The sequence below is a fragment of the Aotus nancymaae genome, unplaced genomic scaffold (genome assembly GCF_030222135.1).
Source record: "Aotus nancymaae isolate 86718 unplaced genomic scaffold, 86718_ANA_hifiasm-v0.15.2.pri h1tg000019l, whole genome shotgun sequence".
Taxonomy (NCBI): Eukaryota; Metazoa; Chordata; class Mammalia; order Primates; family Aotidae; genus Aotus; species Aotus nancymaae.
Window position 1 is genome coordinate 42661169 of NW_026988431.1, and position 13425 is coordinate 42674593.

Genomic DNA, 13425 nt, shown 5'->3' on the forward strand with positions numbered 1-13425 from the left:
AATAGAGCTCTTCCATTAGTTTTCTTATCCATTCTGCTTGAATTAATGGTCCTTTACAAGAGCAGAAGGCTGGCTCCTCTAGTTTTTCTGCATGCCCCAGCCTGTCAGCCATTCCAGGTACTGTTCATACCTAAGAGGCTAATAGTCAGGGGCCATTGGAACATACAAGCATTTCTTTCACACACGCATCCACAAAGAAACCATTTTATTTACTCTATAAGCAGTAGAATATCCTTTCATAGTGTCTGCTTTTGCCTAAAACCCATTTGGGCATACCCCTAACCATCCTGCTACTAATGGGGGTTTCCCTAGGTGGCCGGGTACCAGCTTCCTCTCCTGGAGGTATCTGTGGAGCCACTCTGTAGGGCACACATAGAAGTTCCTGCAGCTGTGGGACCCTCTTTCTGCATTTATTCAATCAATAAATAACTGAGTTTATTGGCTGAGTAGCTCTATAGAATACATATTGGTTACATAGGTTTGGATAACCTCCTCTATTAAGAATAGGAATTTGGCTTGGTTGTTTTTGTTGTTGTTATTTTTTTTGGGTGGGGGCGGTGGTCAGGGGATGGTGGGAGCAAAAGAGATTTTATCAATAAACTGGTTTTTGAAGATTAAATTGCATGTACCTTTATTCCTTGCTTAAATTTGTGATTTTCCTTTACTAGGCTTGCCCACCTGTTAGTATGGATGTCTGTGCTTTAAGAATACAGCTTTTCATAGGCTTGAAAGCCATCTGTCACTTTAAAAACCACATCATACTTTTGACTAAAGCAGACCCTGAGACGATTCCAGAGAGAAGAGGGTCACCCAAGAGGCTTCTGTAAGCAACCCCTTGCCCCAGGCATTCCTGCCAGTTTCTGGAATGAATTGTAACTGGTATATTTTGTGTTTACCTTTTCTTAAATCATAACTTGTAATGATCAAATGGCTTTTTGTTTGTTTGTTTGTTTTTTCAAATGGCTTTTATGTGGTAGTCTTTTTCAAGAGAAAGAAAAGAAAAAAAGGTTCTAACAACCTTTGTAATGTACTTTATAACTGACCTGGAAACTTTTAGGAGAAAATGGATTATAAAATAGTTTCAGTAAAAATCAATGATGTTTTAGATTAGTGAAAGGACATACTCTTCTGTATAATAAATGGGATTGACCGAGCCTATAATACTAATTCAAACTATGGGACTTTTTGCTGTCTTTCTTCTTTGACCCTTTCAGTAGTTACATTTTTATCCAAAAATTATTTTCTGATACTACAAAAGAAATTAATAATGTATGTCTTACCTTAAAGCACATTTATGATCTATAGATATGTGCTGATCTATCTGAAAATAAAGTTGAATTTTGATAACATTCATCTCTTGTTATCTGTTAGGTTTTCCGCTTTCCCATTGTTTAGAATAGAATGTTTAAGTCCAGACTAATTATGCTTCTATTTGATGTTTTCTTAGTGGTAGAGAATGCAATCCATTTCTCTAAGGAAAATTTAATCAAGAAAGAAATCTCTTCAGGGAGAGAAGCATATAGTGTATTTCAAATCCAACATAGGTTTTTTTTTGAGATGGAATCTTGCTCTGTAGCCCAGGCTGGAGTGCAGTGGCACGATCTAGGCTCACTGCAACCTTCACCTCCCGGGTTCCAGTTCAAGCAATTCTCCTACCTCAGCCTCCCAAGTAGCTGGGATTACAGGCATAAGCCACCATACCCAGCTAATTTTTGTATTTTTTAGTAGAGATGGGATTTCACCACGTTGGCCAGTCTGGTCTTGAACTCCTGACCTTGTGATCCGCCCACCTCGGCCTCCCAAAGTGCTGGGATTACAGGTGTGAGCCACTGTGCCCGGCCCAACATAGGTTATTTTTAACATAAATTTTTACTTTTTTAAATTGTTAGTGGCTGTGCTTTGTTGCATGAACAGGAATCAGAGGTTGACTTTGGTAACTGATCACTTTGAGTGTACACAGTGTGGTCTGGGGCTGAGTGATCCTGAAATCTTTCTGGCGAGAGGAAAAGTAGTTTGTAGTCTTGCACATTTGACATTCTAATAGTATAATTTTTAAATGATCTTTTAAAATTTCTAATTCATTTGAAAATTCATTTGATAAACAATTTTAAAAGAATATACACTAAAGAAAATGCATCACATAGTGAAAGTAAGAGATACGATATTGCTTTAAGCAGACTTCACAGTTTTATGTGTCTTCAGCATATTCTCAGCAGCCATGATGTTGCTTCTGCTTAGATTTATGGCTTAGGGCATGCTAGATACATGAAGGCCAAGTGCAGAAAAGACCTGGGCATAGGCATTTTCGCAGCCAAGGATCTTTTCTTTTTGATAGGACTTGCCTGTTCTTTGAACTTCTTGCTCATTTTAGAATACTTGTGGAGTGAATTGGAAGGAATTGGTTTATCGTTATATGATAACTACAGAATATTAAATGCAGTAAGCCTATGTAGTATTGTGAACTAATTTCCATAAAAATGAAGTGTACAGTTAATCACTGAAGAAAATAGTAAATGAAAATGATTTCAGTTATTTTATATCCAATATTTACCATTTACAACTACCATTTATTAATCATGTCATTTTAAAATTCTTGTCCTTTGTTTTGCTTTTAGTTCTAGAAAAGATGCCAGTGTTAAGATCAAAATACCTCCTGTAGCTGAGGCTGGGTGGAATTTGTATATTGTGAATACGATCTCACCAGTGCAACTATACAAAGAGATGGTACTCTTCAAACTTCTGATTCTTATTTGTAGATATTTAGAGTGAAATTATGATCAGAAAATGATTACAATTATCATACATTCAGGATGCCACAGCCATTCAGCTTCCTGGCTTTGTGTGACAGTGGAGTGTGTATCTTTCTCTGCCTCTCCATTTTTACAGCTTCTGACATCCAAGGAACCAGTAAGACTCCCTTATTCATACTCACTCTCCTAAGAGGATCGATTGGCCAATCTAAACATAGTCTTTGACCTTAATTTTGAATCCTAGCAAAGACAACTAAGAAATGGAACAAAAAAAAAAAAATCTAGGATCATCTATCCCTGTCCCACTCTTCTTACTTAGAAATACCAGCAGATTGTCCCAGGGCACTACAGCTACTTCAGCATTGTTCTGTGGGGAGGGACCCAGAGTGAGCATCCTCATTCCTGATCTAAGCAGTGATAGCTTCCTACTCATCCCTGGCAATTATTTTAACCCTTTATTTTGAAACAATTTCAAACTTACAGAAAAGTTACAAGAATAAGTATATTCTTCCTAGCACTTTAGGAGGCTGAGGCAGGTGGATTGCTTAAGGCCAGGAGTTTGAGACTAGCCTTGGTAACATAGTGAGATCCCATCTGTACAAAAAATAAAAAAATTAGCCAGTTGTGGTGGCACATACCTATAGTCCTCACTACTTGGGAAGCTAAGATGGGAAGATCACTTGAGCCCAGGAGTTTAAGGCTACAGTGAGCTGTGATTGTACCACTGGACTCCAGCTTGGGTGACACAGCAAGATCCTTACTCTTTTGACTGTTTTTTAAAAAAGAAGAATATTCTGTATATTCCCATTCCCCACACAGATTTCCCCACAATCAACATTTTACCCTATTTGCTTCTGTCTCTTTCTCTTTTATGCACTCTGTGCTTTCTGTACACATATGTACACTGTTTTCTGATTCTTCGGGAGGTAAACTGCATATGTCACAGTCTTTTGCCCCTAAGTACTTCAGTATATATTTTCTAAGAATCGGGATACTCACTTGCACTACTACAGTACAGTAGTAGGCCTCAATTAGTTTAATATCGACACAGTGCTTTATCTGATTTATGATTCATAGTCTAATTCTGTCAACTGACCCACTGGTTTAATAGCATTTCCCCTCCTCCAGTTCAAAACCTAGTCTAGGATCAGGTAGTGTGTTTAACTAGGATGTCTCTTTAGCCTCCTTGAAGCTAGAATATTTCTGTAGCCTTTCATTATATTTTATGACATGGGCATTTTTGAAAACTATATAATTTTCTCCTCTCCTTTTATTTTGAGAGTATTCCTTATTTAGGGTTTGATTTTTTTTTTAATGGTTAGATTCAGGATTATGCATTTTCAGCCAGAATATTGCATTGGTGATTTTTGTGTTAAGGGCATCACATCTGGAGGCACATGCTGTTCATCTGCCCCTCTTTGGTCATATTAATTTTGATCATCAGGTCAAGGTGTTGCCTGATTTGTCCCTGCCAGTAATTTAATGCCAATTATTATATCAGCTGTGCCCTGTCTTTTCAGTGTTGCTGAACTGAAAGTCTTCATTTAGATGATTTGACTACTAGAGTCTGAATATATTGATTGAGTCAGACTAGCTCAAGATAATTTTTACGAGCCCTCTGTGAGTTGTGGAAATAGATGTAGTAGAACCTAAACTTACCAACTGAAACTAAAATAAGGGAAGAATATTCAGGCTAAATTTGAGAAAGAATTAAATCACAACTTTTTAAACTATTTTAAATATTAATATGTTCACTAGTCTTATTGAGATCAAGTTGTTGCTAAGTTAACAGTATTATTAGTATTACAATATTATTTGGACCTCTCTAATGATTAGAGCTGTTTAACAGGGTAGTATTTATAATCCTGTATGTATTCAACTGGCTTTTAGATGGTGGGAGAAAAAGCCCTTCGGCTAAGCCCTTGTCAGAATGTTAAATAACTACTTTGTTTACTTTTAAGGTTGAGTATGTCCAAATGTTAACTTTACTAGCAAAATATATAAATGTTATTAAGAACTGAGGAACTTTTGGGAGTCTCTCTTCAGCAACATTAGTGTTTGTCTTTTTTGTTTTAGATAGACTATAGCAATACCTATAAAACTGCCAAAACCCAGAGCTGCATTCACCTTCTCAGTGAGGCTCATCTGTTAGTGCGAGCTGCCCTGATGGATGCCAGTCAACTGGAACCTGGAGAGAAAGCAGAGCTTTTGGAAGCATTTAAGGAAAGCTGTGGGCACCTTGGGGACTGTTACAGCAGGTGGGTGACACCTCTTGCAACCTTGTTACAGAAGCCATCTTGAACTTTGGGTGCACTTGTTTGCTTTTCCATCTCTGATAAATGGAGGAATGCCTGAGGTGAGGTAGTTCATTTATTCACTTCTTCCACAAGCATGTATTGAGCACATATGCTGTTAGGTACTGTGCTAGGCTTCCATACAAAAATGAATGTGACCCATTTCCTGCTTCCAGGGAGTCATGGTTTAGAAGATGAGCAGTAAGTCTCAAGTTTGTGATTTTCCCACCACTTAACTTAGGACTTTGACATTTTTCTCAGGCTTTGAAAATCCCTGATATAGCTGTATGACTAGTCTATTGTCTGTTAGCTTAAGGGAGAGGTGCCAGTTAGACAGTCTGTGATTTTAATCTTAGTAGTCAGTGCTTTTATGATGTCAGAAAGGGACACTAGTATGAATAGTGTTTTTATTTTTGAGAGTAACGTTTACAAATTTTTTTGCATATGATTGTTTTCAGACTTACTTGATCCACATGAATGATTAAAAATTAATAAAACAGACTTTTCCTCCTAGAAACACCTTTATTTTAGAGTCTGATCATGAACACTAGAAATTGTTGTTTTCATTTCTATCGTAAGCAGGCAAAAAGAAACTGCATGAATTAGAACTTTGTAAAATAAAACTTAGGAGTTTGTTTCAGTTACTAATGGCAGTAGAAAAGCATTTTGGAATTTCTGTCTTCTGGAAAGCATGATATATTCTATTATAGAATGTGTTAGATATCCAGGTTTAAAAATTACAAATTTGACTATGCGTGGTGGCTCTCACCTGGAATCCCAGCACTTTGGGAGGCTGAGGTAGGATGGTCACTTGAGGTCAGGAGTTTGAGATCAGTCTGGGCAACATAATGAGACCCTGTCTTTAAAAAAAAAAATGACAAAATTTGAGATTTAAAAAATTTCCTTCCCTTTAGGCTTGACTCCCAGCATTCTCATCTCACCTTGCCATACTATAAGATGTCTGGTTTGTCTATGGCTGAAGTTCTGGGCCGCATGGACTGGACAGTAGAAGATGGATTACAGAAATATGAGAAGGGATTAATCTTTTATATTAATCATTCACTTTATGAAAACCTGGATGAAGAATTAAGTGAAGTGATTATGGTTTTCTATTTTATATCTAATATTTTTAACTTTTCATTTTAGCGATTTATTTTATATAGTACTGTTTATAAATCAGGTTCCAAATATTTTTCTTCTTTGATATTATTCTTTTTCTAAAAAAGAAATGCACCCTTTTCTACATTAATGAAGATGGTAGTATAGCTTGGAAAAGAACTTACGGGTAATCTTCTCATGCTTTCTCATTATACAGACAGGGACATATGGTCTGTTGTAGTCTCAACACCTGCCCAGTGACAGCAGCACGTCCTCAGAAGAGGTACACAGAATGCGGGCCTTGCCTTCCATCTTCTCAGCTGTAGTGCTTCCCGAAACCCTAGTTGTCCCTTACTCCAAGTGTCCAAAACTTCACTTACAAAACTCTGGCCTTATCCCAGTGACCTTAAGATATTATTAAGGATTGTTTTTAGGACTGGGCAGAGTAGCTAATATCTGTAATTCCAACACTTTGGGAGGTTGAAGTGGGAAGATCACTTGAGACCAGAAATTTGAAACCAGCCTAGGCAATATAGCAAGACACTATCTCTACAGAGAATTAAAAAATTAGTTGGGCTTAATGGCATGCACCTGTAGTTCCACTACTCAGGAGGCTGAGGCAGGAGGATTGTTGGAGCCCAGGAGTTTGAGGCTGCAGGGAGCCACAGTTAGACCACTGCATTCCATCCTGGGCAATACAGAAAAACCCTGTCTTAGAGAGAAAAGAAAAGATTATTTTTAACCCCTCATGTATTTTAAACATAGTTGGATGCAAATATGCCAAATTGGAAATTGTGGTGTCAAATGTTGTAAGGTTTTGAGAGAAATGAAGTTTTCTCATATAAATTACTTAATTGGGTATATTTTGAACTAAGTAGTTTCTGTGATGGATTTTTGTTGTAAATTAATCAGATATTTATTTTCTTCTGAAGTGTTAAAATTAGAAATGCTGGTCATATTTTCATTGCTTTTTCTTCATTATAATCGGCAAAGAGATCACTTCAGGTTATCTCAGGCCTCTCATGTATCAGTATCAGTTTTGTCTTTTTAAAATTAAAACATAATCCTATAACTTTATCTTACTTGGAATGTTTGTATCTTGGCTTTTTGCACATATATGTTTTGTTGATTTTGTGGCTTTCTTCTGTCTGACTGACCTTTTATTCCTTTTATTTCTTCATGCTCACCAAAGGAATTAGCAGCAAAAGTGGTTCAGATGTTTTATGTGGCTGAGCCAAAGCAAGTGCCCCATATTCTCTGTAGTCCTTCTATGAAGAATATTAATCCTTTAACTGCCATGAGCTATCTAAGGAAGCTGGATACTTCTGGGTTTTCATCAATCTTATTGACATTGACCAAGGCAGCAGTGGCTCTGAAAATGGGAGATCTTGACATGCACAGAAATGAAATGAAAAGCCATTCAGAGGTATGGTGCCCTGCCCAGTGTTAACAGAAGGCTGAAATAGGACCCTGGTAATCCTGACGTGTTTAGCTGTCTTCTGGCTTCTTTCTAGTTCATATGTTCTTAGATGTAATGGAAAATAGACGGTATTAGAAACAAAGTGATCCAAGTGGGACTTTGGATCTGGCAAAATAAAAAGAAATAAGATTGATAAATGGCAGCAGTGGATATCCAAGCACTTCAGCTTAGTGTCAGGTGTGTTCAGAGCACTGAGCTTGATACTGAAGAACAGGCTCTGCTCCAAAGGGATGATGGGCATGAGGGATATGGTGTGTGTACTGAAAAAGAACCAAGTAATATATATTTAAATACAGAAAAGGGGATATTAGCCATGAGCTTTAGGAGTCTAGTAGTTGCAGGAATAGCCCCCACTTGGTAAGATCACAGATGATTTTATGTAGCATTGGACATTTGAATGCTGTACCAAGAAAGACAGGCTTTCCCTTGGAAAAGAGGTCATTTAGGGACACTACCAAAGGTGTTCATCATTTAAGGGAAGAAAATAAGAGGTAGTGTAATTGAACACTTATTATTTACCAGGGCTATGCTAAACTCCTTGCATATATTATTTAATTCTTAACAATGATGCTACAAGGTAGAAGCTGTTATACAGATGAGACACAGAGAGGTTAAGGAACTCATCAGGATCACACAGCTGGTGAGTGGTACAGCCAGAATTGAACCAGGCAGCCTGACTTCAGAACCTGTGCTCCTGCACTGTTTTGTTGCCAGATTGTGCCAAAGCCCACAGTATGACCTGGGTTGCTAAAAAAGGAAGAACATAAGTGTTTTATTGCCGAACAAATGACATGGACAGGCTTTGTTATGATGAGAGCAAATCAACATTGGGATGTCTTCTGTTTCGAAGGGTGGAATTCTAGAAAAATGAATTTGCTCTTCATAATTTTGAAAATAACTTAAGATATATTAATCATCGCTCAGAATCTGTGGGAGATTGGTTTCAGAACTCTCTACAGATACCAAAATCCGCAGAAGCTCAAGTTCCTTATATGAAGTGGCATAGTATTTGCATATTACCTATTTACCTTCTCCAGTATACTTCAGATCATCTACCTTACTTATAATACCTAATATAATGTCAACTGCTGTGAACATAGTTGTTAATACTGCATTGTTTAGGGAATAGTGAAAAAAAAATCTATACATGTTCAGAACAGAAGCAGTTTTTTTTATTTTTTTGAGATAGAGCCTCATTCTATGGCTCAGGCTGGAGCGCAATGACATGATCTCGGCTCACTGCAACCTCCGCTTCCTGGGTTCAAGCGATTCTCCTGCCTCAGCCTCCCAAGTAGCTGTGATTAGAGGCACGCACCAACATGCCTGGCTAATTTTTGTATTTTTCATAGAGACAGAGTTTCACCATATTGGCCAAGCTGGTCTTGAACTCCTGACCTCAAGTGATCTGCCTGCCTCAGCCTCCCAAAATGCTGAGATTACAGCCATGAGCTACTGTGCCCAGCCATCCTGAATATTTTTGATCTGTGGTTGGTTGACTCCATGGATGTGGAACCCACGGATACAGAGGATTGACTCTATTTTCAAATCAACTAGACCTAAATATAAAGCTCTCTACAAAAAATAGGACATCTTGAGTCTTAGTTAAATATTAGTAACTTTTGCCCCCTTTTTTTTTTGAGATGGAGTTTTGCTCTTGTTGCCCAGGCTGGAGTACAATGGTATGATCTCAGCTCCTCACAACCTCTGCCTTCTGGGTTCAAGCAATTCTCCTGCCTCAGCCTCCCCAGTAGCTGGGATTACAGGCATGTGCCACCACACCTAGCTAATTTTGTATTTTTAGTAGAGACGGAGTTTCTTCATGTTGGTCAGGCTGGTCTCGAGCTCCCGACCTCAGGTGATCCACCTGGTTTGGCATCCCAAAGTGTTGGGATTACAGGCATGAGCTACTGCACCTGACCAGTACCTTCTATAAGACAGTCAGTGGTGTCTTTGCATAAGAACTAGCCTTTAGTCAAAGGCTAAAGAAAAAATTGTGATTAAATTATTAATAGCTTAACCATGCATTGTGAATGCACTAGCATGTTTAGTATTTCTAAGAGGGACAGTCTAAATATAATGTACCTTTTGTTTCCAAATTTCTTTTTTATCTGAAGTTGAAGTTGGTATGTGGCTTCATTCTGGAACCTCGGCTGTTGATTCAACAGAAAAAGGGACAGATTGTTCCAACCGAGCTTGCACTTTACCTAAAGGAGACTCAGCCTGGATTGCTTGTGGCTTCAGTTCTGGGCTTGCAGAAGAACAACAAAATTGGAATTGAAGAAGCAGATTCCTTTTTTAAGGTTTGCCACTTTGAAAATGTGATTTTTCTGGATTGCCTCATAATATTGGTGGTGGAGAGGGACAGAATAAGAGAAGTGAGTTTTTCATTTGTTTGTTTATTGAAAAAACAGAAATACATAATCAGTTCATAAGATAAAAGTACAAATTAAAAGACTATATCTGGAGAAAGTTTATTTGTACAATCTAGAATCTGTTTCCTTTTAAAATGTCTAAATTTGCTTTTGCCATGGCACTAATGCTAATGGTAAATTATTAATTACATGACCCACGTGATAATATGATATTTATTCAGCCCAGCTGTTGCTTTATCAGTGCTATATTTGTAACATATAGGCTTCTTTTACTGTTTTCAAGGTGCTTTGTGCTAAGGATGAAGATACAATTCCTCAGCTCTTGGTAGACTTTTGGGAAGCTCAGATAGTGGCATGTCTCCCAGATGTGTTACTTCAGGAACTCTTTTTCAAGCTCACATCACAGTACATCTGGAGATTGTCTAAGAGGCAGCCTCCCGACACCACACCGTTAAGAACCTCAGAGGATCTGGTAAGATAATGGAATAATACATTAAATTTAACGCATACATTGCCCATCACAAAAACGTACCTTCTTATTTTTAATAACTTATTATAAAAATCTAACCTAGTTTTCTATTACCAGGTATCTTATTTACACAGGAGTTAAAAATACACGTAAAATTGTCTATGACTGAAGTGGCCTACATTTTAAATAATTTTGCACTCTAAAGAATGTCAGCCAGGTGCTGTGGCTCATGCCTGTAATCCCAGCACTTTGGGAGGCGAGGCAGGTGGATTACCTGAGGTCAAGAGTTTGAGACCAGCCTGGCCAACATGGTGAAACCTAAAAATATAAAAAATTAGCTGGGTATGGTGGCATGCGTCTATATAGTCCCAGCTGCTCAGAAGTTGAGGCATGAGAATTGCTTGAACCCAGGAGTTGGAGATTTCAGTGAGCCAAAATTGCGCACTGCACTCCAGCCTGGGCGACAGAATGAGACCCTGTCTCAAAAAAAAAAAAAAAAAGTAATGTCCCCTACTTATCTACTTATTAATGTCCCTCAATTACTTGCAGTGGTAGCTCAGTTGCTAAAGCATGGAGGAAGGGATTTCTTCCAGAACATCACCACATCTGTGTCCTTCCTCAGCAGAGGATAATTAAGTAGAACATAAGAGAGAAGACATCTGCAGACCTCCTTGGTAGGAGAGGAACTGCAGAAGGCTGTGGGAGGGAGACTTCCTTAGTGGGCCTCCATTTCCTGTCAGTTGCACATACGGCAGCTGTTCTGTGGCACGAGGCAGCCAGTAACAACTCTTTGTACCCTTCTTTCTATCCTTCTTGCTCCCAGCCCATTTCTCTCCCAGCTTGTTAGCCATGACTAATAAGGATTAAGTGGAAAAGTTACCAGCTTTTTGAATGAGAGGGGCTTCTTGGGAGTTGTCCTGAGAATTTATGGAAGATTTTGCCTTCTAAAGAAAGTAGTATTAATAAAAATTATTTCCAATATTCTTTTTAGGTATAACTGGCTTAAATGCAGTATTGCTCTTTTTGCTGGAAAGTGCCTCTTTGGAGTATTTAAATTTTAATGTTTAGTGTAGAAGCAAGCAAGACCAAAGTATTTTCCAGGGGAACACATTCTAAAAAAAAACTTTCCTTTCCATTCCCAGGGAAGTGTGTACCTAATTCTATGACATGGCAGAGAATGAATGATTGCTTGCTCTTTGTGGAATGGATAAGCAAGCTTTTGTTGTTGTTATATTTTGTTTATGAGAAATTCTTTTATGTTTTAGATAAATGCCTGTAGTCATTATGGCTTAATTTATCCATGGGTTCACGTCTTAATATCCTCTGATTCATTAGCTGATAAAAATTACACAGAAGATCTTTCAAAACTACAGGTAAGTAAAAATACCCATTTTTCTTGTGAAAATGCATATTACAATATAGTGTAAGATTTAAATTTGGTGAGACCCCAGGTGTCCTGTTAATCTGGAATGTAGAATTTTGGGGGACAAAATTTATAGTTAGGATTACTCAGGAGACTTGGAGGGAATTCCTGCCTCTTCCTGAAACTGATGATGGATTGGACACCTATGCGGAGCGGCGATTTCGTTGCAGGTGGATGGATGAACTTCACCAAGTCTCCTGGCTGCTTTCCTCATTTTCAGGATGTACTTGAAAACACTTTGTGAAATGAAAGTGTGGCAGATGTTTAGTAGTGTTTTTATTGCTGTGGTTTGTTTTTGTTAGCGTTGACTTACACATTTTAGGCCTTTAACCCAAGCCAGGCACTGCTATGTCTCTTATAAGAAACAGGTCAAAGTCGTCCATTTATCTAGTTCCTGAAAAGGATTTTTCAAAAATGAATGGGATGATTAGAAAATGTGGATCACCCTTTAATAATTCTGACTGCAACAGTGCTTTGACTGGCAGTGAGAAATGAAGTCCTCATTTGACTTGGTGGATCAGGCTGGGCTACATGAGCGTATGATTTTATTTAACGTACTTCCTTGGCCCAAAGACCAAATGTAATTCCCAAATCTGTTTTCTTTGGTCTTCCCAGTGTAGTTGCTAACATATAAAAATTAAGATTTCCTATTAAGAATTCTGAGTACTTGAGTTCAAGTCACTCTTGAAAAATTCAGCAGAACTGTTAACCCGAGGCCCTCATTGCTCTGACCTGAGGGTTGGGGCTGACCTGCAGCCCCTCCTTGGGCAGTGCTCACACTGTCCTCCCGCACAGTTATCATCTTTGTGTCATCCTGACCCAAATGCTGGGTGTCTGTTTTCCTTAATCACAGCTGCCCTCGTGCATCTCATCATTTAATTGGCCTCCTTAGGCTTTTGAATTTGCAATGCCTCATTTACACTATGGGAACTGGTACAAGTGTGGTTGTTACTTAATGTCAAATTGGGAAGGGGGCTTAGAGGATGGAAGCCGAAGAGGCCATATTGCTTATACTCAGCCTTCAGGTGGGGCTGTGGTGTTGCCAGAGATGGCATTTTTTATGCGCTTCTTAAAAAAATAACCAAAGAAGATTCTTCTTGTCTCTTGTCTCTAGTACCATTGTGATACAAAGGCTTCTGAGGGCCTAGCCTCAGATTTTGTTCATTTCACAAATATTGCTTGAGCATGTTCTGTAGATGTTATGGGCAGCATTGGATAAGACAGGTGGAGCCTTCCTAGAACATATATACTAATTACATATTTAAAATTGTAATTGGAATAAATGCTATTATATTTTCCCTCATAAAGCTTTAAAGCATATTTCTATTTTCTTGAAAAAGTATAATTCAGTGATCTTTTAAAATTTGTTTTAAAATATTTTAAAAGGGTACATTCTTTCTGGGAATCTTTGCTATTAAAGGAGAAACGTAGTCTGCCTAAACTTTTATAATTTTTTTTTTTTAAGAGACAGAGTCTCACTCTATTGCCCAGACGGGAGTGCTATGGCAATCATGGCTCACTGTAACCTTGAACTCCTGG

The 13425-nt window shown here is 38.2% G+C and overlaps 2 protein-coding genes across 8 annotated transcripts in view; one reads left to right on the forward strand and one right to left on the reverse strand.

Moving 5' to 3' along the window:
• The window catches only part of HPS3 (HPS3 biogenesis of lysosomal organelles complex 2 subunit 1), a 41826-nt gene that overhangs the window by 21264 nt on the left and 7137 nt on the right, over nucleotides 1-13425 (forward strand). For 5 of the 6 annotated variants that reach the window (XR_001104853.2, XR_001104854.2, XM_012437031.2 and 2 more), the window contains exons 7-14: nucleotides 669-823; nucleotides 2616-2724; nucleotides 4827-5008; nucleotides 5959-6139; nucleotides 7335-7568; nucleotides 9737-9922; nucleotides 10278-10466; nucleotides 11729-11836. Coding sequence is in view for 4 of the 6 variants with exons in the window: in XM_012437031.2 (XP_012292454.2) it covers nucleotides 669-823; nucleotides 2616-2724; nucleotides 4827-5008; nucleotides 5959-6139; nucleotides 7335-7568; nucleotides 9737-9922; nucleotides 10278-10466; nucleotides 11729-11836 (1344 nt within the window). In the remaining 2 variants the exon portion in view is untranslated. The remainder of the gene's footprint in view (nucleotides 1-668; nucleotides 824-2615; nucleotides 2725-4826; nucleotides 5009-5958; nucleotides 6140-7334; nucleotides 7569-9736; nucleotides 9923-10277; nucleotides 10467-11728; nucleotides 11837-13425) is intronic. The other variant, XM_012437032.2, reaches the window with a different exon arrangement.
• The window catches only part of LOC105706556 (ceruloplasmin), a 58003-nt gene continuing 54576 nt past the window's right edge, over nucleotides 9999-13425 (reverse strand). Inside the window, exons 20-21 of one of the 2 annotated variants that reach the window (XR_002478341.2) lie at nucleotides 12200-12280; nucleotides 9999-10463 (exon numbers count right to left, since the gene is read on the reverse strand). The gene's annotated coding sequence lies outside the window, so the exon portion shown is untranslated. The remainder of the gene's footprint in view (nucleotides 10464-12199; nucleotides 12281-13425) is intronic. The other variant, XM_021669556.2, reaches the window with a different exon arrangement.